This window comes from Neopelma chrysocephalum, unplaced genomic scaffold (assembly GCF_003984885.1).
Source record: "Neopelma chrysocephalum unplaced genomic scaffold, ASM398488v2 Primary Assembly neopelma1_25, whole genome shotgun sequence".
In the NCBI taxonomy this organism is placed as follows: domain Eukaryota; kingdom Metazoa; phylum Chordata; class Aves; order Passeriformes; family Pipridae; genus Neopelma; species Neopelma chrysocephalum.
Genome location: NW_020897694.1, coordinates 35,280,568 through 35,306,521, shown reverse-complemented (window position 1 = coordinate 35,306,521; position 25,954 = coordinate 35,280,568). Strand labels below are relative to the sequence as shown.

Below are 25,954 nucleotides of genomic sequence, written 5' to 3'. Positions count from 1 at the left end.
GTTATAAGACCTGAAGCTGAATGATTCAGAAGGCGTTTGGAAGCCTGAATTGTGTGATCATCCTTAGGACATAGGAGAGTTAGTGGAGCACCTTAGCAAGTTTTGGTGGATTTGTTTATTACCATTCAGAAATGGAGATCCTAGTTGTTCAGTGCAAACACTGAATTTCAGTGATGCACAAGTCTGAAGACTTGGTGCAGTGGTGACCATCTCACGCCCAACTATCACAGACCTTGGGAAAAAGAGTAAGTTGTACATATGGTTCCTTTGCTCTCTTCTGTCCAAAGGCAGGAAAAAGATAATCCTGCTACATTTGGAACTTTAAAACCTTATTTCCTGCCAAGTTTCAAATTCCATTACTGGAATATAAAGAACGTAGGACTTTTCTGCAAATACTTTTTCTGTTCCACAGAAGTCTGCCAGAACTTTCAGTGTGTAAATTAGCTTCCGTTAAAAATACCATGGAGGTGTTGATACTACAGAAAAGTCAAAAGTCTACTAAAGATTTGATTTTGTACAGTTAAACAAGTGGAACAGAGTGTTTTGATATTCTTCTGGTTTACTTAGCTAATAAACATGTTGAAGTTTTTAAAATCAGTACGATGTTTGCTGTATCTAACTAATGAATCATTAGGTCGTTGGTGAAGTTTCACAGCTTCCATTTATACTTCTTACTAGAGGCAAACTCTTACGGCTGTATTTTCACTCCTGGAAAACTTTTCTTTTTTACACGTGACTGAAAGTAAGACATCAGATTCGTTGTCACAATTCCAAGTCACTTTCATACCTGTTTCTTCTTTAATGCTGTAGGAGCACATAAGCTTGAACGAAACTATAAAAAATAAATTAAAAGGCTTTATGATCTTATCCTAGTTGTGCTGTTATTAAAATGTAAGCTATTATAGATGTTGACTGCATTTTTTTTCCACAGGAAAGCCAGTAGCTGTCACTAGCAACAGAGGTGCAGGAAAAGTACCGCTGCGCCCTGGTGCAAACCCCCAGCTTGAACAGCAATATTACCAGAATAAGCTATTGAATGGCAAAGCAGGTACAGATAAGTCTGTCTGTCCGTATGTTTTTAACTGCTGTTATAAAAGACTTTTTCCTTAAAAACTATTAATGAAGTGCACCGTGGATACATTTGTTTCTTTCATGTGGGGGATTTCAGAAAAGAAATATCTTTGGCAACGAGGTGCTCTCTGGCCTCAGGAATAGCACAGCGCCATGACTTCTTTAGTTAGCTTTGCTCGGTATGGGTAAATTATTTTAGGGTAATTTTAGGTTTTAGTCACTTCCATTGAGGTTAAGATAGAATGTTAAGTAGTTATTTAAAATAAGAAATAAATACAGATTGTCCAGGATTACTTTTTTTCTCAGAAAGTTAGTTATAGAGAAGAATGTACAAAATAAATTTTTAAAGTCTTCTACAGTTTTTTTACTGTGAAATTAGAAACAACAGCATATGGCCAGTGAGAAATTGATTGAAGTTGGCTTTTGAGTTGCATGTGTAGAATATCTGTGTACAGTGAGTTAATTTGGGTGGTCCTTAGAGCATTTTAGGTTTTTGGAAAGTCTGTGCAACTTCCGTGAGTTTTGTTTGTTTGGTACTTTGTTTCCTGAAAACCAGGGCGTCTGCTGTAGTTTGAAAATTCCATACTTGCCTGCAGTAATTTAGAAATGTGTTACTTTTTGTGTCCTCAAGTAGTAGTGTACTAATGTAAACAAACCATAGTTTTATTAGCAAGTTTTATTATTATACTGCCTGAACTGTATTTAGTATGAGAAAGTATATTGCTAAACATGGGCAACTTCAGTGGCCAACAACATTCTGTTTAATCATCTTGAAGCTTAGTTTTTAACACGAGGTTGGTAGAAAGTGCTTATACAAGGGGCAGCTGCTATTTAATTTCAGTTAAGATTTGAATGCTGAGTTTCTCCTTTGTATACGCAGTTTTTACCAACCTTGTGGTAAAAAATATTGTTGTTATAAAGTTTACACCTCAGTGAGTTATTTTGGTGATACAAGAGGGGGTGAAAAGGCAAGTTGTTCTTCCATGGTTGTTCATGAAACATTAGTGTTTTTGAAATTTCCAGTTTTGATTTGGGTTTTTTTTAAGACATTTGGAAGCAATGTATTACTGGAAGGGATACCATTTTCTTTGTATTTTTGCTGTAGTTTAAGAACACTTCAAAACTGAGGTAGAATATATGAATGTGGAACCAACTGACCTTTAAGTTTTTAAGGACTTTTCAGTATGCACCAGGCAGAAATAGCTGTGGTTTCTATAGAGTTGGATTTTCTGTAGTATAGCTTGTGTATGATGTATTCATTGGTGGTTCAGTTTTATACAGTGACTACCTAACTTTTATTAGGATCTTACACTGGATAAGGGTGTGACTTAATACAATCAAGTGATGTTTGGAGAGTGAGGTGGTGAAATTACAGAAGTTTAGATGATATTAGGATGTTCTTTGTGATTCACAAATTCAGTAGTATCTCTTCTACTGTATGTATTGCTTAAGGTTACACAGATTTCAATCTCATTGTGTAACAAGCTCAGTTTCTTACTGTGGCAGCTTTTTCTGGATATCCACACATTCATTTCTTTAACTTCAGCATCCAATCTCACTGGCTTGCACACAGGCAGGCAGCTTTCTTTCTTGATACTTAGGCTGATGGTGCAGCCTGTTGTTTTGGTGAAAGGATTTTTTCCTAACGCTCTTTTTATAGTCTCTATTTCATTAGCTGCAGTCCATAATATTTTTTAGTCTCTTTATTAATTTTTATCTCCATGTACAATGGTTTTATCAACAGAAAAACCCCAACCTGTTGTTTCTGCTTGCATTCTCATAAGTACATGGCTTGTCTTCCTTTTGGGGCAAAGAAATTAGAGTTAGTTGTGGTCTTAGATGAAAAAGTGGAATTGCTGATTAGGCTTCTCAAACACCACAGACACTTCACAGTATGTGTTTAATTGTGCCATGCCAGAGGGATACACGGTCCAGTAGGCACATGTATTGCATGGAAAAATGCTTTTTCTAAAATATAAAAAATACAAATGCTAAATTAGGCCATTAAACATACACAATGGGAACATGTTATAAAATGAAATGAAAAGATAGTTGGGAGCAACTTAGAACATGAGCACATTTTTACATCCATGCTTCAACATGGAACCCACTGGTTTTTGGTGCTTCATATTTTCCAGGTATTCTCTGATTTTGCCTTCTCCAGGTCTTGCTTATTGGAAAAAAGGTTCCAAATTAAAAACCAAGTAAAAAGACAGAAACAAAGCACCTCACCCCTTCAAAAAAAACACAACCAAAAGAAACCAAACAAAAAAACCCAAATCCTTATGAATCACTTTTGACCAAATACTGAATTCTGCTGCTTCAGCTACCTTTTTTTTTTATTATTTGTAAATTACTTCTTTGATGATACCGATACTTTGGCTTTGATCTGCATTGCAACACAAGTATCTAGTGCCAATAGAATCTTGACTCTTTTATGAAATACTTTCTTTTTCTTGTATTAATTCATCCAAAAATGCATAACTTTTAAATTTAAAAGCTTGCTGTCATTCTCACCCTAAGTCCCCAAATTGGAGGTAGGCTTTCGGGGTAGTAGAAATTACTTCTCTACTTACGTGCCATCTTTAACATTCATGTTCTAAAGAAAAAAGATTAACATATGTTGATCAGGATTCATAGTTTGGGGTCTCTTTTCCATGGCCAGGATGCCCAAGATGTGAATGTTTTCTAGGCTTCCTTTCCCTCAACCCTAGTATCTCCCTTTTCATTCTAAAGAGCAGCAGATTTAAACCATCATATTAGTCACAGATTTATTCTCAGCGATTTCTTTTTCACAGACTTGGGTCCTGGCCTCTGATTTCTCCATCCGTTGCTCCACATTCACCATGTGCCTGTCTAGTTTCCCAGCTTTTGATGAGAGGTTCTCTACCTTGCCTTCTATTGAGGACAATGTGTTCTGCATTGCCCTGAATTTCACATGAAGTGACTCCATCAGCTCATGGGGGGATCTGCTCTGCTGCGATGTGGAAAAAGTCGACGAACCCAGTGAAGATAGACAAGATGACAGCAACATCTCAGGCCAGGGCACAGGAAGGCATGGACTAAAGAAGTTGTTCTTGTCATTCTTATCTTTATTTGGGGCATAATTTTGCTCTAATTTTCAGTTGCAGACATCTTAGGTAACTTATTGAGCTCATCATACATTAAAATATTTAAGACATAAAAAGGTGCAGAAATTTAGCAGAAATTCCGAATAAAAGCAGTTTTCCACATGAATCAGGCTCTACCCCAGCTATCTCCACTCACTCATTACACCACTTTCTCTGGTTTAATAGCTACTCGTATGTGCACATAGCACCATGTTTCCTTTCAGTCAGATTGTCAGTGTGTAAGTTGTTAGTTCTGTGGAATACGATTAGGCATGGTGGCACTCTGAAGAAAAGTCCCCATTTACTGTATTACAAGGATGTGTGGTATTAAATGGACTACGGTAATGAAAAAGAAGTGCATAGTGGATTTCATTTTAAATAAATAGGAGTATTTTTTCTGTATGATACCTCGTTGTTTTGATCCTAATGGAAGTTTGGGAGACCATAATAGGTTTTGCATCTATTAATTTTTTTCAAGCTGATCTGTATTTAGAGTATAACAAGTATATCGAGGTTTACATACTGTGAAAACCCAGATAGAAATAAATGGAAAATCCTTTACTTGTTCCCATTATTCAGTGTCATGGAATTCTGTCTAGTATCTAGTATGTAGTGGGCCTGCAGATTCTTTAAAATTTGTATAAGAACAGGCAGTAAAGTTTTATAGTTAGGGTTGGTCTGTCTCATTTTAAGTCTGGGGTTGAGTTATTTATAATTGTGTCATTTCGATCTGAGATAAATTCATGGTGATATTTGAAAGAAGTTGACATATCTTAATAAGAGAATTATTAGTAAGTAAAAGCAGAAGTTCTTTTAATTAATATCCCCATAAGAGTGTTAAAGGAAATATAAGTTTCTAGCCAGTGTTTTTGCATTTAACCTAGTTAGCATTCTGGTTATTTAACTTCTTAAAAATCACTTTTGGTATCTAGACTGTTAGGAAAATAATTTTAAGTATGATAAACAGTGGATTTTTATTCTGTGTGCAATTTCAGTCTTCTGGTGATAGGTGTGCTTTTTCTAAAAAGGAACATAACTAAGTGTCTTCTTGTTTAGCCAAGCAGTTGGTAAATTTTTTAGTGTCTTGTATTTGTTTACAGGTTATGGTTGTAGCAGTTAGCCACAGGTGTTTGATTATTTTTATAGTCACTAAAGCTAATCATTCTTACTTTACAGTATGGTGTATGTGGTCACCAACAAGCTACTGTCTAGTAATTTGGGGGAAAATAGAAACGGAATTTTCTATTGATATTCTTTTTAGTAGTATGTACAGACCTATCCACAGAGAGACATTACAGGGGAAGGGGATCTTGGTTTTTTTCTGGTCCATGATATGAATCAATATAGAATTGAGAACCTCTTCATAAATAGATAACAGTATAGAAATTGTATAAAATAAAATGCCTAATTTTTATTTTATTTACATTCATTCTGTTGAACTCTTAGGAAAAATAATGTAAAGATAAATTTTATTTTCCCAGCAGAAATTAAAGTACCTGATAAGTTGGACTCATCAGTCTGGGAGCATCCGGATTCCACACATTTAAATAGAGCTGACTTCGATCTCACTGTTCTGTCCATGGCTGAAATAGCTTCCTGTAGTTATGAAGCCAGGTAGGTAAAAGTTACCCAGTAGTTTGCTTGAAAAGTCTCATAGAGATAGGCATAAGATGTCCAAAAATAGCAGTTGTTAGTTTCTTTAAGTTTATCTAGAGAGGAAGTTTTATGTGTTCGACGTTGTAGTTACGTAGAAGGTCTTCCCTATGGATGATGCTTCTTTTTAGATGCTCTCAACCTACATGTTACTTGAAATAAAGCCCATTAAAGAAAACCTTATGCCTTTCACTGTGATACTGTTGATTTCATAATGTTATCTTCATGTCTTTATATCAAAATTGCGTTATTTTATAGAATTAATGACACATGTGGAAGGTTTTACTTAAAATAAGACAGAAAGTGTGACTACTAAACTTAAAAGCATTCCTTGCAGAGACTATACTGAGCATCTCCAATAACATAACTTATAAATCTTTAGAGTATGAAACAACTTTTATAAATATAAGCACAGTGTTAGAAATACAGTCTTTTTCTCTGATGGAAGTAATACTCCAGAAATTATTTCTTCATTGGAACCTTTCTTGAGCTTGCTAGGATAGGCAGGCTTCTATTTGTATCTCAAAAAGTTAAACTTTATTTATTAGCAGGAGCCTAATTATGTAAGCTTGCAGCTTGGAATATAAGATCAGCTATCTTAGTCACTATAGTATGTGTGTGGTTTTAATTTGAGGCAGAAGGATAGCAAGGAGTGCTTTTTGGAGTCTTTGTCCTCAGCATTTGCCTAAAGGCAAGTTGTTCATGCTCCATGGCTGAATATTACACAGCTGATTCAAATACTCTATTTGCAGTTATTTTATTACCTATTAAATTGCTAGCAGTTAGACTGAGTTCCATTTCCCATCTTTTGGGGAAAAGACAAATAATTAATTTGAAAATACTCTCTATTCATTTGTGGAAAAGTTTGCACTGTGTTTACTTGAGGTTTTTTTATTATTTAATTTCAGACAAGTTGGCATAAAGAATGGAATGTTTTTTGGCCAAGCAAAAAAGCTGTGTCCAAATCTTCAAGCGGTTTCATATGATTTTGATGCGTACAAAGAAGTTGCACGGACAGTATATGAAATATTAGCAAGGTAACTTGCTGTTTGTTTATGTGATCTTTCATGGTAGGGTTATCAAGCGTATTTTCTTTGCCACTGCTGAATGCTATTGTTCAATTTATATTTTCATCTCCATGTTACTCTTCAGCTTCAATAAACCTATTCCTATTTGAGGTCTTCCTTTGTAGTAATTTTTATTTTGAGCACCATGCTTCTGAGCATTCTTTTACCTTGATGCCAAATCCTGTAAACAATCAACATCTGACTTCCAAAAGAGTCATTGTTAAATTTTTTACTGATTACTGATTTTTTACATGATTACACCATGAGAAGCAGATCCCCTGCTTTGTTGTGAGATCCTTTAAAGAGGTGTTTTTTGAGTAACTTAAGAACGGGTTCTTGGAGTAACATCTATTAGAAACTACTTACTGGTTTAAAATGCACTTGAACAAAAACTAAATATTCGACTCCTCTAGCTGTTCCTTTTAAATCATGATGCATGTCGAAATTAGTCCTACATTAATAATATTACTATAATTTGCTGGTTTAGTGTTTTTAATGTCTAAGTAATGTGTGATACAAAATAAGCAGGGAAATGCCACCACAAAGGGAAGACTTTATTTGCTACATATTTGTTTTAACAGATGGTGAGCTGTTGCTGGTGTTTCACCTCCTTTACTTTGTGTTGATAGCTATACTCATAACATCGAAGCAGTCAGTTGTGATGAAGCACTAGTAGATATCACTGAAATCCTTACAGAGACCAGATTGACTCCTGATGAATTTGCAAATGCTATCCGCACCGAAATCAGAGACCAAACTAAATGCACAGCTTCTGTTGGGATGGGTAAGTAACTTCATTTCTGTTTACAAGCAGTGACTGCTTTTGTTAATGTATCAAAGCTATGTAAGTTTGCTAGAACTCTTAAGTGTTTTTGGAAGATATTGCCATTTACATTAAATTACCATGAATAAAAATGCAAGAAAATCTTCATAAGTGGAAAGTTTTAAGCAAAAATGTATAAAATTGCTATCATGTCTCCTTTGTTATCTGAACAATATGCTAAAATTTCATCTCTATGACATTCTTGCATTCATTTTTATGAAATGCGACTGTATTTTTCCAGCAAATAGAAAAATGAGCACAGATTGTGCTCCTTAATGGACATAGCAGCAAGACTTCATAAGGTGACGTGATTTTGCATAATTATTAGAAGGTATTGAAAGCAAGGATCTGTATGATTTGTAGTAGGTATTGTATATGAAATCACACATCTGAAAAGACTTCGGTGATTTGTTTTCACTTGGCTCCTTCCTTTCTCTTTTGTTTTTGTCCCTAATTAATACTAAAGTTGACTATCTGTAAATACCTATACTGAGTGCATGTAAGTGTATGAAATCCACTTATGGAAATTCATGACTGTAAGCAGAATTCTTCCTTTACTGACTTTGCAGTTGCAGCTACCACTATAGTTTCACTGCTGAATAACACATACTGCTAGCTCATACTTTGGAAGTAGACACTGCAAATATATAGATGAATATATTTTATTAAATTCTTCGTTAAAGTTAAAGAATTTGACTATGCTTTCTGCATTTTTTCTTGAGTATTGGACTGCAGCATTCTATTAGAAAATCAACAGAAGTTACCACAGATGGGGTTTATTTTGTTTTTACAGGTTCCAATATTCTGCTGGCCAGAATGGCAACTCGTAAAGCAAAACCAGATGGACACTATCACTTAAAACCTGAAGAAGTGGATGATTTTATCAGAGGACAACTTGTTACCAGCCTTCCAGGTACTCCTGACTTTTAGAGGACATTTTGCCTCCTGATATTAAACCAGTTTCAGCTACAAATCTGCTTTCTGGGTCAAACAAGTTTAGATGCTATTGCACATTTATGATCCAAAACGTGATAAACAGTAAAGATATATGGAATACAACTGTATGAACACAGGCTTTATTTGTATTTTTATTGTTCCAGGAACATAAAGTTGTAACGTAAAGTGTTTCCTGGCCTGTAGCTCTGTGTTGTTACTCAGTACACATATGCAGTGTAAAGGGACACAGGAATGGTGCACGAAGTGCTGAGTAAGCACTCATTTATGCTTTTAGTGATCAGCTGACCTCAGCCTGCATGTATGCACACATATATTTAGTATTAAATGTTCAAAGTAGTATTTTTACCTATTTAGGAAAAAAAAAAGAAGGGCAGTAAAAAATAGGCAGCAGTAGACAATGAAATGGAAGAGTGGTAAGAACAACATCCATAGACAGATGCAGGTTTACCAGAAATTCTCTTCATGTAACCCCTTCCATGGCCTAACACAATTTACAGCACAGTATCATTTCTTCTCTTTGGCATAACTTACAGAAGGTATTTCTTCTCCAGAATGATACTTATATGGTACTGGGCTTGGACTGGAATGTTTTAAAGCTTTCAGAATTCACTTGTATGTTTGTAGCAAAAACTTTTTAGTGTTTGTGTCAATAATGCCACCTAGACAGAGAAGCAGATTATCAAAGATAGAATCTGATTACCTGAGATTTCTAATTCTTGCTGACTTTGGTAGTGTGAACACATAGGACTAATATTTTCTGGAAGTAACAGGCCACCTCTCCAAAACCCAGAAATATACTTCAGTTTATCACACTTACATATGTGCTGTTGCCATGGATACCTACAATTTCCAGTGCTTGGTAATTCAAAGCACAAGTAATACAGGTATGCTATCACTTCTACTTGAAATATTATTTTTCTACCCAGGAAGCAGTGGAACAGTGGTCAAAATATTTGTTGCTTTTCTTTTAGATTAAATCAGTTGTACATGATGGAAAACATATTACATGTTGGACACTCTCTTTGGACTGAGTGTTGTGAGGATTCAGAGCTATATAATCTGTAACAGGCAGTACCTTGTCAAGACAGTTTGCAAGTAGGAGTTGTTCACATTTTACCCAGAAATAAAGAGACTCGCTGCAGTATGACATCAAAATCTAAAATATGAAACAGATTAAAGAAATACATGTGAAGACAGCAAAAGTTTCCATTCAAACCATGTTTTATGGAGCAGAATTTATTTTATATGGTATATATTTATTTGTTAATTTGACACAACCTAGTGTAGATTTAAAAAGAAAAATTTTATTTTTTCAGAACTTAACTGGCTTTGAATTACATAGGGTTAACAGAACTAACTGCTTTGTTGTTAGGAGTTGGCAGGACAATGGAATCTAAGCTGGCTTCTTTGGGAATTAAAACCTGTGGAGATCTGCAGTGTGCTTCGATGTCAAAACTACAAAAAGAATTTGGTCCAAAAACAGGGCAAATGCTCTACAGATTTTGTCGTGGTTTGGATGATCGACCTGTTCGTACAGAAAAAGAAAGAAAATCTGTTTCAGCAGAAATCAACTATGGAATAAGGTTTACACAGGTAAATTCTAAATTGCTTCTTTTCTGCAGTGACTTCTGTCAGCTGTAGAAGAGTCTTCTCATATTCTGATTATTTTCACTTACACTTTGATCTGTTAGAGCACCATCTTAGCCACGAAATAGAAATGAGGAAAATGAAGAAGTAGGAGACCAAACGATAAAATGGGAGGAGAGACTGCAAAAGTATTGGACTGAAAAGAAGCTTGCACAAAATTAGCTGGCTATTCTGCATTCGTTATACAAGTCTGGTACAGAAAAAGAGAACTGCAGTAGGTTTGTCAGCACCTAGCATTCTCTTTCATTTAAATGCTGATTATTTGAAGATACCAGTGCCTGAAACCATCACCAGCTGCTCCAGTACAGCATTTTTATTAGACTTCTTACAAATATTGTCGGGGTGGGGGGAGTGTTGTTGACAAAATTGTGTTTAAAAAGTAACTCAGCTTTTTGTTGAGAACTGGAGTATTTATAGAAATTATAGAAAAAGGTCAACAGGTTTGGAGAGACCTCATGATGTTGTGTAGTCCAGCCTTTTGCTCAAAGCAGGGGAAGCTATTAAATCGGAGCAGTTGCTCAGGACTTTATCCAGTCTGGCGTTGGAAATCTCCAAGAATGAAGACTGAACAACTTCCGTGAGCAACATGTTCCACTGCTTGACTTTCCTCGTGGAGAAAAAGATTTTCCTTATAAGCCGTATACTCTTCATCTTCTAGGTTTGTGCTAAAAGTTAGACTTGGAATTCTATGTTGGGGTTTCTAAATACAATTTTTAAAGACTTATTTCGAAAAGGACTTACTGTACACATATTTCAGCATTAGGGTAGGAATCTACCATCTCACCTAACTTCAGCGACCTACAATGTAAACAAAACACTTGAAGTTAAATAAGACCATTGCTAGTGAATCAGCTTGCTCTTTTCAATTTACACAGTCTGGATTACATTAACCCTTAATGATTTACTTTTAATTTTTGAAAACTGTTAATTACCTAAACCTGTTGTTTTTTCTCTTCAGCCTAAGGAAGCAGAAGCTTTCCTTCTCAACCTCTCCGAAGAAATCCAACGTAGGCTTGAAGCTGCTGGTATGAAGGGTAAACGATTGACCCTTAAAATTATGGTGAGAAAGGCTGGAGCACCAGTGGAGCCTGCAAAATATGGAGGTCATGGAATCTGTGATAATATTGCCAGGTAACTCTAGGCATGAACACACTTCTGCAGGATGTTGAGGACCAAAATTTAGAGGAAGAAAGGACAGAAATTTCAAAGTGCTTGATACCTCTGTCTGTGTATCAAACTTACAGTGAAATAAGAAGTAGTATCAAAAGTCCTTTGTGTTTGGGTTGTACATATGTGGTGTTTTGGTCATCAGTAATACATACGTACATATATATTGTTGGTGTACCTTTCCACAGGTATTGAGTATAGTATTGAGCTGGAGGTTTTCTTGTAGTGCTTGTAGAAGACATATTTACATCCTGCACTACAGCACACACGCAACAGCATTTTTATTTCTTTCAGTGACCAGCTGCTGCATACTGCTTTCTCTCCCTGAACTGTGTGACGTTGGGTACTTTCCCCAGAGAGGCTTTCTGCTGTTCCTTGATAGGTTGTTGGTCACATGCTGGTTGTGACAGTTGGAATCAGTTCTCAAAGAAAATTGCACTTTGTACTTGTCGAGAAGGATGTCTGACGGTTCGGTAGTTGTCCAACTCTAGAGTGCATGGGGGCTGGGACAGTATTTGCAGAATGATTTGCTGCAGAAGACTGAGAGGCCACTTAGGATTCTGAAGATTGGAGCTGGCATCAGACACCTTGAACTGCAGTCATCTGTCTTAGTACAAACCAGTTTGTTAGTGTTGAATCTTGTCTTTCTTGTTGTTTTACCAATAAGTCTGCAGAGAAGTTTTTGGTCCTAGAAAAGACAAGATTCAAAGTGGATGTTGAATCTCAAAATCTCAAGCTCAAGGACTGTGCCCCTTATTTCAACTGTTCAGGCAGGCAACCTGTTCATGTCTCTTGACCTTCGCACTTAGATCTTTTCACATAGTTGTAAGTTCCTTATCAGAAGTGCCTTTGTTTTTCTTGTGGATCCTTATCCATGTAATAAGGTCTCTCCTACTTGGTCTCCCCGTAGCACTGTTGATCTCGTTGAGATGCTCCCTGTAATGGCTGCCCATCTGTGGGGAAATGGGATTACCCAGTTTTCTGCCTGGGTAGTCAGTTGATAGGTTACTGTCAAAGGAGTAGGAGCTTCAGCTTCCACAAGCAGTGCTGTTACCCTTACCCATTTTTTATTTCTGATTGATCTTTGTTTTTTATTGATAAACTGGATGATGTTATGGTTATGCTATTTGATGGTATAGGTATTGTATTCCTGTCTTTGTTAGATCATTTCTGTTCAGTCCAGTGAAAAGCTTTTTAGCAGCAGCAGAGTAAACAAGAGGTTGGTTCCAAGCAATTGGATTACAATCTCAGAGTGGTGTTCCCTCAAGTGTCTGGGTTTTCTCTTCGGTTTAAAATTTGCTTTGTAGCTATAGCTCATGACCTGTTTCTTGCTCCTTCACCTCACAGGTGAATGAGTTGCTATGTTTTCTCATCCTACAGGTCAAGATTCCCTAGAATAATAGTCATAGTACTACAAAGGATTCAGACTTGCAGACACACTTAAAATGAAAAAAAATTCAGCTTCTGAGACATTAATGGTATTTTTAATGCATCTTTGAGATCAAGTCCTGATAGTACAGCATAGGCCTTTTTAAAATATTCTTCTGAAATTTTGTGTACCTTTAGACTCACACTGATATTGATCCCCTTTTTCTTAAAAATATTAGCATCTAAGGCTTAGGGAGATCTTCATCTTGCTCACAGTAGGAAGCTTTTTCATCTTCATGTTGGCAGAACTAGACCTTTCTGGAGATTACTTGCTTTTAATTGTGGTTTCTAACAGATTAAAAAATAGAGTAACACCATCAGAATGGCACCCTGTCAAAACACTTCCTTATATCCGTAAAGCTCACCCCATCAGAGTTAAAACTGCATGGGTTACCTCAGTGAGAAGTTTTACATCACTCACATATATTTGATTAGCCACTTGAAATTCTGTCCTTACCTGTCTCAAATGTTAGGCCATTAGAGAATCCAGAACAACCAAGCACTGCTGCTGCCCTGCTAAGCTCTCAGGTGGCAATTTGTAAAACTCAACAACCAGGTCGTTTTGTGACACTTGACTTACCATTAATCTGAGTTCTTTATTGTTTGTAATCCACATGCACATACCTTTATCGGCATCTCCCTCTGAGTTCCTTCTGAAACTCTTGCTGTAGATGTTTGAAGATTGACAACTGAAATAATACTGAACCAAACTCAAGCTTGAGTGAAGGATAGAAATTCATGAGTGCATTTCTGTGTGAACTGTAAAGTGAAAGGTTTTTTTCTGGCTTCACTAGGTAGCATGTATATAAATATATACTATATTTGACAATTTAATGTGTGGACTGCACACTGAGAATGTTCAATTAGTAAGTAACTTGCTTTTTTTTCTGTAGACCATGCTTACTTCTAATTACTGTCAAAAAGGAACCACAGAACAAAAAAACAGTGTTCAGTTTCTGTATGCCAAGATATTATGATGTATCTTTCTTGGAGGTCCTCTCTGGAATAAATACAGAATTGTTCTTTTCTTTAAGATTGTGAAACAGTTTCTTTTTTAACCATGTTTGTTTATTCTTTTTAGGACTGTGACTCTAGACCATGCAACAGACAGTGCAAAAGTAATTGGGAAAGAAACTCTAAATATGTTTCACACAATGAAACTGAACATTTCAGATATGCGAGGGGTGAGTTAATGGGAAAACTGAAATTTATTCTCTTTATAAACCTTCTTTGTTGTCTTTCATAAATTTTCAGTTCCCCAGGGTAGATGATAACCAAACTTAAGCAGAAGTGTAGATAATACAAAGTTTTTGTAGGCTACACAATCATGCTATGTTTGCTATATTTACCTTTGAAAAACATGGTTAAAAAGCCATAGATGTAAAAAAAAAAATTTTACTGGGGTATGAATTGATCCACAACTTGAAACAGCCTAAGGTAGCAAAGTTAGACTGTATCTTCTACAGTTCTATTAGCACATATAAATTTTATTTTGCCATAGAATTTTCTGTAAACTTTTGCAGAGCTATTCGTTAAGTAACTAATATATATACTGCTTGTAATGCCAATCAGAGATATAGATTAGAGGAGTTTTTGTTCTAGGCTGCAGGTCTTAGAGCAAGAAAAGTTACCAGCCCATAGTTTGACCTTTGTTTGCAGGTGACTTGCTGGTTCTTTTAATTCATAATTTATTTTAGAACAGTCTTGCTCGTCTCAGTGGTTTTGTCATAGCAATGTGAACACATGATAAGACTATTTTGGCATCAACCATTTGTTAAAATGGAGCACAGAGTATTTATTGGTCATCTGGATATAGAAGTAGGGTTTTGACTCACAATGTTGCCTTGCAAAGTCAGCCCCCTGGCTTGGAGGTGAGGAAATATTTATTTTCCTGTCCCTGTCTTTTTCTAGTTTCTTATCTGTCTCCTTTGCTGTCTTTGCTGACTTCTTATGTCATTCTATTTCACCTGATTTCTTTAGCCCTTGTTTTAAGAGGATTTTTATTTAGAGTTACTGTCCCCTGGATGTTGGACATGTTGTTTTGCATGTCTGCTTCCGACCAGGTGGCTCTGCTGAGTTCTGGAGGGGCCATTCAGGTCTAGATTGTATTAAAAAAATTCAGAACTATCCAGGATCCCTTAGTGGTTGTCCTTTCAGCTGACTTCAGACGCCCCCAATGTGTCTGTGCAGGAGCTAGTCCCCTGTCAGGGTTTGAGAGCCCCAAAATCCAATTCCCTAGTTCAAGCCCCCACCCTCATCTCAACCCAGTGTGAGATGGGTTTTCCAGACACCACACGAGACTTAAAACGGGGGGGAAGGGTTATATTACAAGACTGTACAAATAAATATTATAGTACATTACATACACAATCTCAACTATTTCTACTATGATAAAGCAGTATTTACAATGGATCAAATCTGTTTTCCCTACAAGTAAAAGTCCAGGAGGGAAGAAGGGAAAGATCCTTTCCTCTCTCTGAGCAGCAAGTCTTTCTATGGCAGCAGTGTCTCTTTCTCTCTTCCATGCAGCAGCTGTAGCTGGATCTTTGCCAATACACACAAGGGAGTATCCAAGCCCCTCGGCCCTTCGTCTCCAAATGAGGGTCTCTTATTCCGTGGGCTGCGTTCACCCAGACAAAGGTCGCTCCACCACGGTCATATCACGAAGTGCAGAGGTCTTCGTGATGGTCTGTATCTTCAGGCGATTTAAGTTCCCTTACAGAGCTCCTTTGCTCTGTCTCAAAACTGCCAGCTTGGCAGTGGCAGGGAGGGGAAACCCTCCTCCGCATTCCATCGGCTGTCCCGGTCCAGCTCCGGGAAGCCTGAGCTTCTCAGCTCCTCTCTTTGCAGTACATGCTGCATTTTAGAACTCCTCTCAGGTGGGAGTCCACCACCCCCTCCTCTCTATGAGAGGAGAGGTGTCCAAGGAGTTTGGGGGATTGGTTTGCAGTCCTTACCCCAAAACTCTCTCTCTGTAGAACTTAGTTCTCTCTCTCTGCTGCTGCTCTCTTTCTCTTCAGACAACTCTGTGTCTTCTTGCCTGGCTGCAATATCTGTTTGCTGCTCCTTATCTACTGCTGGCTCTCTGCCACCGCTTCTCCTCGGTCAGTGCTGTTCTTGCTGCTGCTTCTGCTGTCCACGGTGGAGGAAAAACTCAGCTACAGATACTTAGCCCAGTTTCACCCTGTTCCAAGTCCCTGTAGCCCCCCAACCGGGGGCTGGAGGCTGTGGCCCCCCAGAGGGGTTCCTGCCCCTTCCTCGTGGCTTTCACAACATGGCTTCTTCTCCAACAACAACTACAACTCCAACTACAACCCTTCTCTTCCAGTCTTAGTGATATGTTTATATTTTGCAGGAGTGCTCATTGGCTTAACCCCAGGGTCACCACCCCCTGGGGGTTTACCTCCAGGTAAACTCTAGGGGGAAAACTGTTTCCCCCCACCACATCCCCTTAAGCTTTATACATGAGGTGAGCCATGCTTTAGTGTCTTTTTTCTGTCTTTCTAGAAAAGATTCTGAACTGATAGCATTAGTTGTTTGTGCCCACACTCGGGCAGATAAATGCATTCACTTGTCCCATGGACTTCACATAACACTTGAACTCAGGCTCTTGTCCTAAAAGGCAGAAAAAAACCCAAGGCAAAGCTGTTCAACACATCAAATACAATATTCCAAAGGCTTTGTTTAAGTTCTAGAACCCAAACCTAGAAATATTTCAAAGCAAAAAGTGCAAAGAAAAACTTTTTACAGTGATGAGGTCATTTCCCATTATTGCAACTAAGAAACTGTTAATAAGAAAATTACTGCTATGTAATTATAGAAGAAGACCTGGTAGAAATATACACCAGCTCCTTTATGCTTTCTGACTCCTATATACAGTGTTTTCTAAGTGCCCAGTTTTTTTCTTAAAAATTATAGAGGATTTTCAATAAACTCACACAATGTACCAGTGCATTCTTAGTTGGACCCTGTTTTTGAACCCCTGCTCATTTGGTATTTAGAAGTTAAATGAAAAATTAGGTTGTCTTGAAAAAGACTACTTCCACCAAGGTACTTTGATCCATTGAGACTTTCTGAAAACCATGTCTAGAAGTGAAGCAATATTATTTTTTTCATTTATAGACTTGAGTGATGGATATAGTATACATTGTTCTTGGGGAAAACATTGCTTTCTTGTGTGGGTAGCCAGATTTAATACTAATCACTTCCTGGTCACTAATTCTATATCTCATAGTGTCTAAGAAATTTCATAATAAGCACATTTTCATGATCCTGTTGACAGCACTTTTCTATATCAGAGAAGGTGGTATTATCATTGTAATTTCTTAGTTGTTGGATTGTGCTGATGTTTTTAGTGGCCACTTGTGTGTATTTCAGCATACTTTTATTTGTCCTCTCCCCCACGCACAGCAGGCAGCCAAAGAAGGCAGTGCTATTGTGATAGAATTACAGATTTTTTAATTTACTTTATTTTTTTTATTTTAAACTTCTTCAAATGAGTGTATTTATGTTTTGGATTTAGGTTGGAATTCAGGTACAACAGTTAGTTCCCATCAGTAAAGCCACTTCAGCTCACTCAGCAGTACAATCGGGACATTTACCTGGTGGATCACATTCAGTTATTGATCTTTTTCATGTTCAGAAAGCAAAAAAACCCTCAGAAGAAGAACATAAGGAAGGTCAGTAAGCTTTGTACTTGGCATGTGTGATAATGATCAGTTCTGAAGGACTCCAACATAGATTAACCTTTGAAATACTTATTCAATATTTTACCAGTATAAATTATTTAACATAAACTTTTTGAGAGTGGGTTACGCTGCTGCAGATGAAAATGCTACTAATAAATCTTTGTATAAGGTTATTCCAAACTTTTTAAAATTAATAGTAACGAAGGATACTTTGAAATAGGAAGTGTTATAATTATTCTATATATATTTTTAACCATTAAATGATCATTTGGTATTTTGTTTTCATATATGTAGTATTTGTGGCTGCTATGGACCTCGAAATATCTTCTAATTCAAGAACCTGCACTTTTCTTCCATCTCGTGGTACCCATCTCACACCTGGTCTCAATTCTAATGCCAACAACACCGAGTCTGCTGTCAAATGGAATGGCATGCATTCTCCCATCAGCGTAAAATCCAGGCTTAATTTGAGTATTGAGGTTCCATCTGCTTCCCAGGTAAAACCTGAGAATATTAAACATCTGCAGTGTATTGGAATAACTTGGGATTGTCTGTGTTACTTGGATAGACTGAAAAGAAGCTCTTTTTAAATAAAAAGAGTTCTAGTAGATTAAGATGCACAGTAAGTAACTGTTATTGATGCAAAACTATTTTACCTTAATAAAATAAATAATGTTGAAGTTAAGATGCACACTTAACATTTGTACAGGTTATACGTTTATATGAGAGGAAGACAATCTTTATTTAAGTAAAATATTTCTAAGGGTTTGGGGGATTTTTTTTTGTACATTTTAGCAAATGGAGAGCCTTTTATTTCCACATGTTACTCAAGTAGACATCTGTTAGAAGGGTCTGCTGTGAGCCAGCTGCACTGAATTTTGTAGGTATTTTAGGTATAAGCAGATTTACTTGCTCTTCTGTAAAAGTCTGTCATTTTAATTTCTGTAATTTAAATCTGTAAAAGCATTTGTTGATGTTCTTATAACAGCTTTTCCACATATTTATACATTTTTAGGAAGCAAATTATGCTTTCGGCAGAAAACTTGTTGCTATAGTGCATTAATCAAACCAGCTCAGGATCTAAAAGTAATTTGACTGAACAATGTGAAGCTCTGTACACTCAGACTGCTACAGAAGGAATATGTATAAACAAGTGCAAAGTGCACTGGCTGTGTAGTAGAGTTCCTAAAACCTTGGTGGCCTTATGGCACGATGTGCTCATCTTTCCTTTTGCTTTCAACCATACTATAATACAGAATATAATACGAACTTTGGTACAGGGAAGGAGTGATGATGATTAGTGCCACACTGCTTTTTGTGTACTGTACGGTAGATGATTTGGGATGGGGGAGATCCTTCAGGCCTCGTTCAGTCCATGACCTGGAAGGAGTATGCCCTTCCACCCTCCCCCCACCACGTGGCCGGGTGACCCCACAATGGAGCACTCACCAGACCACCAGGGGAGAGAGGATGAAAGAGGGAGTTTAATGTGGGAAGGGGCTATATATAGCCCTTGGGGACCAATCACAGGTGAGGGGTCACAATCAAGGTAAGGGGTTTACAGCCAATAAGGAAGGGGTTAACAAAGGACCAATGAGAACACCTTGGGACATCTTCCCAGGACACTCCTGCCCGAGAGATAAGGGATTTACAGAGGAGGTATAGGGGAAAACGCATTGGCTCTGTAAGGAGCCCTCTTAACATGAGTTTAAACAACATTAAAAACTTCTCATTCATCAGTCCACCTTTGGCAGGACTCTTTCCAAACATCCATTGCCACATACTGTGTGCTAGGAAAGCAACAGCAAGGTATTTTACACCCAGGATTCCCAGAAAATATTTGTAGAGTTACATATGTAGCAAATTTGGAACGAGTGAACACAAACAGATCGTAGAAGAGTAACTGAAGTGATTAACAATACCACAGTTTTCATCAAAATCTCTCAGTTAGCATAAGGCAAGTAGATTTTCCTAGGTATTTGTGGTTCTTCTCTGTAAATCCAGAATCTGGTCTTAAGTTCCAAATCTTCTTCCTAAAGGCAAAATATAAGGTGTTCTAACACTGCTATGGAGTTTTATTCAGCAGAACTTACAGGCAAACACTGGCATTTATCTACATGTTTTTACTCAAATATTACTTGTGAGAAAAGTTATGCTGTGCATCTGCTTGTCAGTTATATTCATACAGTCACTGGTGCAGCTGTCATTGTATACAGCAACTTCTGGACACTGAGGGGTCTTCTCAGTTTTTTTAGAGTCAATAATTGACACTAAGTAAAAGCTTATTTCATTATCAAAATCTATGACAAGAGTCTGACAGTATGCAAACATACATAATACCATTAAAGTAAATCAGTAACATGTACCCTAGAACTGTATAAAGAAAGAGGTGAGTTGCTTTGTACCAAACACCACTTCAGTATCCATATCAGCATGTTGCCTATGTAATTTGAACTCAGAATTTGGATTTCCTTATCTCCAGGTAACTGTGGAGGAAACCCGTCTGTGATTTGTGAGGAGAAGACTGAATGTTGTGAAAAGATAAAACTGAGCATTCATATTTACTGAGCTGCTTAGTCTTAAATGATATTTTGCTGCTGCGGAGTGTAATTGTCAGGTTCCTAATTGTGTTCGCATACACAGGTTAAATATAAGGGGTTTTGGAAAAATTCGGAAACTGTATAACTATTTTTTTCACTAAAATAATTCTGTTATGTATTCCTTGGAAAACTCTAAAAGCTTTTCTATATTTGTAGATAGATAAGTCTGTGCTAGAAGCTCTGCCGCCTGATCTCCGAGAACAAGTAGAGCAAATATGCACCATTCAACAAGGAGAGAGTTATGGAGATAGCAAAAAAGAGCCAATAAATGGATGTAACACTGCACTTCTGCCACAACCAGTTGGAACAGTGCTTTTACAAATACCAGAGCTCCAAGAACCAAATACCAATATGGGAATCAATGTAATAGCTTTGCCAGCTTTCTCACAGGTATGATGTTTGCATGGTGTCAGTAAACAACAACAACTCATCTATAGGAAGTTAACAGGCTTTCTTGAAACAGCATTAACTAGAACCTGTAACATCCCAAAATTGTTTATGGTCCTTTAATTAAAAGTCTGCCAAATGTTACTTTATCTGTCACAAACATACTATGACAATATTTATTAAAGATTTATAGTCATCAGTACGCCTATGGGTTTGCTGTTGTTTAATGTAAAGCCTCATCATTTATGGTTTGCTTTGCAATGAGCCTTTTTTTCTGCATTGCAGCTGAATTGCACTGCACCATAGGTCTGAAGCAGTCCTAAATCTGCTTAGCTAGTCACAGGAGACTCACTCTGTTTAAGTGTATGTTCTGATGAGGTAAAGCCAACCTCTACTAGCTTCTTCTGCAGATGTGGTTGTTTGTATCACATTGCTGGGAGAAGGGCAGTCATGGCTAAAGATCATGCTTATCTCCGTAGTTTTTAAATGGGCTCATATATAGCATGTCCAGGATGAGAGAAGTGCAAAGTTGTTTGTCAAAACAGGGACCTGAGGGGGCAGCAGGTAACAGTAATGATGCTTCTAATGTTATTCCACCCTTCAGTCCAAGATGGTGCTGAACAAATGTAGTGTAAAAATTAAAAAAAATCTTTTAAAAAACAAAAGATTAGGTTACCCAGAGATACAATATCTTGCATAAGCATAATTTAGAACAGACCAGTATTTGTATTTTTGTTTGTTGTGTCATTGCTGTTCTCAAATGAAATGATATCACCTAATCACATTTATAGAGAGATATTTGTTGCTGTTTCTAAGGCAATAATGCTGCTTAGCTGACAAAGAATCCAGAGAAAATCAGGTAGAAATTCCTGTCCTGTTTTCACTAAATAGTTAATGCATAATTGCTATTAAAAAGATGTGTAGTCTATTCTATAACTAAAATTTCCTCACCTTGATTCAAGTTCATTGGTTCAGAAACAGTTGTGTCAGTTTTTATTCCTGAACTGCAAAGTTTGGTTTTCCCTATGAATTAGTGTGTAAATAGTACCTGAGTTTTCCATACCCCAGCTGCTTTAAATTATGTAGTTACATCTATCTCTAAACAGGAGTTTGTCTTGGATTTGTGTGTTAAATTATGCTGTGCTTTAAAGTACACCCCTCCACACTTGTCATACCACTCAGTACAGTTTTTTGGGGTAAATTGTAACTGCATATGGCTTTCTATAGAAATTCGTTTTAGTTTGTGCTTATGCTTTATCTTTCTGTTAATTAGGTAGTCAGAAATTGATTGTTGGTTTTTTATAACAGCTTTACTTTTTGAAGTTTTCTTAGAAACATTAATTTATACACTCAAATACACTGGCTTTTCTGTCTCTATCTCCCAGTGCATTTTGTGATTCTGATCCAAGAATGCAGCTTAGCAGAGCAGCCTTTTTGTTTGAAGATATAGTTCAAGAAGAATTGGCTACTTCCTATTTATTTGTCAGGGATATCCATACTATCTATTTTAGAGTGTTTTATGCTTGTACTTCAGATTTTCCTTATTGGCAAAAAGGGGAGTAAGATTTACAATTTTCATTTTCTGAGTTAGGTACAAGTTTACTACCTAGAATAGTATGGTCTAATAGCTTCCCTTAGGCGTGGTGAAAAAAAAAAAATTGTACACCCAGTTCATTAATATGGGAGGATTTTTTTCTATGTTAAAATCAAACATGAACTTAATTCAAAAATACCATCTTACTCTAAATATAGTTTGACACATATTTTTCTGTTAAAATCTTTGTAGGAGTGTATATTCTGTGATTGCACACAAACATTTAAAATTACTTTCTGGCAAATGATGCAGTGAAATAAGTAGTATTAGGTTTCAGGTACAGAAATATAGCCAGCCACTCCAAATGGAGTACTTTAGCTACATCAACTCAGCAGATGTAAATTATGCCCTACCATCTTTTTATAGCTTAATTAGGTTTGTTTTTCAACCTTTCATTCCTTTTGTGTGAGCTGTGTTTTTATCACCAGGTGCAAAGTTAATTGGCTGATAGTAATTTATTCATTAGAAAACGTGTGGGAAATGTCTCTTGTTGGGTAAGGTTCTCCTGTAAAAGGAATCCAGATAGGTTGCATTTGTTTCCATCAGCTGCTGGAGTAATCTTAAAATTTAGAACAGCTGTATATCTCTAGCAGCTGACTTCTGTAGAAGCGTAGGATGCAAAAAATAAAGATTACAGATGCTTAGAAATGAATGAGATTTGTAGTAGTGGCATTAATTAGTGGTGGCAGATTTTCATCTCATCCTCACATTGTCTTAACATGGTATACATTCCTCCTAAGGAAATTTATATAAGCACATCAAAAATACTGGTAGCTGTATGCTGAGGTAATACATGAATTTATAAAACAAGGTTCTCCATAATCTGAATATCATACAGGTATGTGAAAACTATGTTAGGACATTCTGTCTGTACAGTAAATTATCTGAAAGTCTAATTATTAATATAGAACTCATATGAACTTGACTGATGGCTCTTCTAAGTGAATTTTTACATGTCACGCTCTGAGAGGGCAGTGATAGGGGGAATAAAAGTGCATCCAGTTCCCTGTACTGAATTATTTCTGCATGAATTAGTAAATGATGTACACAAAAAACAGTGCCAATTCAGACCAAATTCTTGAGTCTCGAATGCTTAAACAGAGAAAACTAACCTTTTTAAAACAGCTTTATTAAATAAAATTTATATTTAAAAAACAAGTTACACCTCTGGATGTAATTGGCTGCATTCCACTGCAGTGCTTTGTTCTGCACAATGTATGTGCACAATGTTCTGCACAAGATCAGAATTGTTCCCATTTCCTCCTTTAATTAGCGCGTATTTTGTGTGGTGAAAAATTTGTGTTGGCACATGGAGTTCTAAAAACAGGAAAGAAAGATTGTGTTACATTGATGAATTTTAACTGGTACTATAGGAGCACCTTCATGTTTATGATCTATATAATTTAGACATCGTGTATGTCAATAGCACACTGTACCTTCCTGTCATAGCATACATATTTTGTTTTTTAAAAAATCAAATCTCTATTGAAAATAGGAGGAAAATTTTAATTCATGTGCATATGTACATCTAAGGAATACAATATCTCAGATAATGATAGAAATTGTATTGTGCCCTTAGAATAGTAATTGTAGTTTTGGCTAATTTTTTGTTGTTTGTGCACATCTCTGAATTTTACTAGTGAAATGAAGGGCACTCTCCCACTGCAGATTGATTCTCTAAATGATAGGTTTGGTTTTTTTGAATTAGATTTTGCTGACTATGAGCTGAAAACACTGTCCAATAACAATGGAAAACTCCAAGACTAGCCTGTCACTAATTTCCTCCTTCAGGCACGATGTGATGAAAGATAACTGATAATACAAGAAATTTTGTTTTGTCTATATGAGTGTGTCTGGCAATTGGCAACAAACTATTTCCTGTCCAGAATTCAAGTCCCTGGGACAGTTGCAAGGGACTGTGGTTTTATTAGTCAAACAAGGGGTAGACAACTGTAGGAGAAAGAAATTAAACCTTCTTTGTGCTAGTTAAAGACATTGCTGGACTTGGCTTTTCCTGTCCTTAAAGAAGTGAGACTATTTCCAAGAACATTTTGAATTGTGTAGCAGCTTCCAGGAAACAGAAGTATCAAAAGAAGAGGAAGAACAAAAGTCTCATTGTCACAGTGTTGGTGTTTTGAAATTTCTGGCCTCCAATCGGGAGGTCTGGAGACACACTATCTTTAATGCTGCCGATGCTTTTGAGAAAGCACGCAGGATCACTCTTGAGAAGAAAAGACAACGCAGAAAGAATCGTGCCTTGCAGAATATACCACCTAAGGAGTCCTTCTGCTGTGCCTTTTGCAACCGGACTTGTCTATCTCGTGTTGACCTTTTTAGCCACCAACACGCTTGCAACAAACGTGGGTAGAGCCCTTCCCAAATCTTCATTCACAAAGCCTAGCCATGAGGAGTGAGGAGGAGTGTTCTGAGTTAGGCTTAAATGTGCTGTTAATACAGTATCAGTAGGTAAGATGGTTAGAGTATTAGAGGCTCATAAGAGTAATTTTATGAAATAAATAAAGTAGAGTAATATCAGATGGAAAAAATGGTTGCTTTTACAAAATAAAACACACAAAGAAAGTGTACAACATGTTTTACAGTGTTTCAGTTATATCTCGTTTACTTTTCCTTGGCATAAAATGTAAATACCTTTCTCATGTGAGTGACCTAGAGGGAAGCAAACAGTGCTGCTCACTATTAAAATAATCAAATGAATCTTTTGTTCCTGTTCAGGTGGACCCCGAGGTTTTTGCTGCACTACCTGCTGAATTGCAAGCAGAGCTGAAGGATGCCTATGATCAAAGGCAAAAGCAATCTGAGCAACCTGCTAACACTATTGGTGAGAATATATAGTTGTACAGCAGTCTTGTGTAGGAGTTGGTTACTATTCAAACAGTTACACAACCCTAAAAAAAATGGAAAATAGAACTAAAGAAAGCTTCTGTGAAGATGCTGTGTTCAATTGAATTTCTGTATTTATTTTTGACAGACTGTCAGTTACAACCAGCTGTGGTCTCAGTTTGCAAACAGATGCCCAGCTTTACTCAAATGGGTAATTAATTCAATTCATGGGGACTGTGGCACTACTTAGCCACAGCCATATGTTTGCAGAATAGAATCTAAACTTGATATGTCTTGTGATTTAAAGTATTGCATCTTCAGTACTTACATTAGTTAAACTGTGTTCAGAGAGCATTCTCATGGTTCTCTGAAACCCAAAACACTGGTATGGGTTTTGGACAGCGAGAGATAGGCTACATCACACCATGTGTCTGATAGTCAGAAGGATTTACTCTGAGCTGATCATCCAGGTCTCCTTTATCTAATCAGTAGAAAGAAATAAGATTAATGCCCTGTGAACATGCTTTCTCATAAAATAGGTTGGAAATGTCATTGGGTTCATTGCCAGTTAAATACTGCATTATTATAATAACACCTTGATTTCATAGCCAGTGAACTAGTACAGATATGTGAGTATGATGGAATGAGAGCAATTTCCTTCATGAACTCTCATAAAAGCACTGGGGAGGGGGCTCTACACTGCTGGCTTTGCTGATAACTACTGGTGGGACAGTGCCCTCTCTGACTGAGGTGAGGCAATTTGTCCAATAGACTTCAGATTTCAACAGCTGCTTATATTGAAGTATTGCAATGCTCCATATTGAAAGGCTTACAAATAGCTGAGTATCCTCTGAGTACACTAATGTCTAGCAGTGCTTTTCAAATACTTAAAACATTGCCAGGATCTGGAATGGCATGTGA

General features: G+C 36.9%; 1 protein-coding gene across 6 annotated transcripts in view; it reads left to right on the top strand.

Annotated features, from left to right (window-relative positions):
* The window catches only part of REV1 (REV1, DNA directed polymerase), a 73,485-nt gene that overhangs the window by 28,786 nt on the left and 18,745 nt on the right, over positions 1–25,954 (top strand). For 4 of the 6 annotated variants that reach the window (XM_027674902.1, XM_027674899.1, XM_027674901.1 and 1 more), the window contains exons 8-19: positions 932–1,048; positions 5,663–5,795; positions 6,743–6,871; positions 7,531–7,685; positions 8,518–8,637; positions 10,054–10,274; positions 11,287–11,459; positions 14,005–14,107; positions 17,446–17,602; positions 17,906–18,108; positions 20,368–20,601; positions 24,926–25,031. In XM_027674902.1, the coding sequence (XP_027530703.1) occupies positions 932–1,048; positions 5,663–5,795; positions 6,743–6,871; positions 7,531–7,685; positions 8,518–8,637; positions 10,054–10,274; positions 11,287–11,459; positions 14,005–14,107; positions 17,446–17,602; positions 17,906–18,108; positions 20,368–20,601; positions 24,926–25,031 (1,851 nt within the window). The remainder of the gene's footprint in view (positions 1–931; positions 1,049–5,662; positions 5,796–6,742; positions 6,872–7,530; positions 7,686–8,517; positions 8,638–10,053; positions 10,275–11,286; positions 11,460–14,004; positions 14,108–17,445; positions 17,603–17,905; positions 18,109–20,367; positions 20,602–24,925; positions 25,032–25,954) is intronic. The other 2 variants (XM_027674900.1, XM_027674904.1) reach the window with 1 other exon arrangement.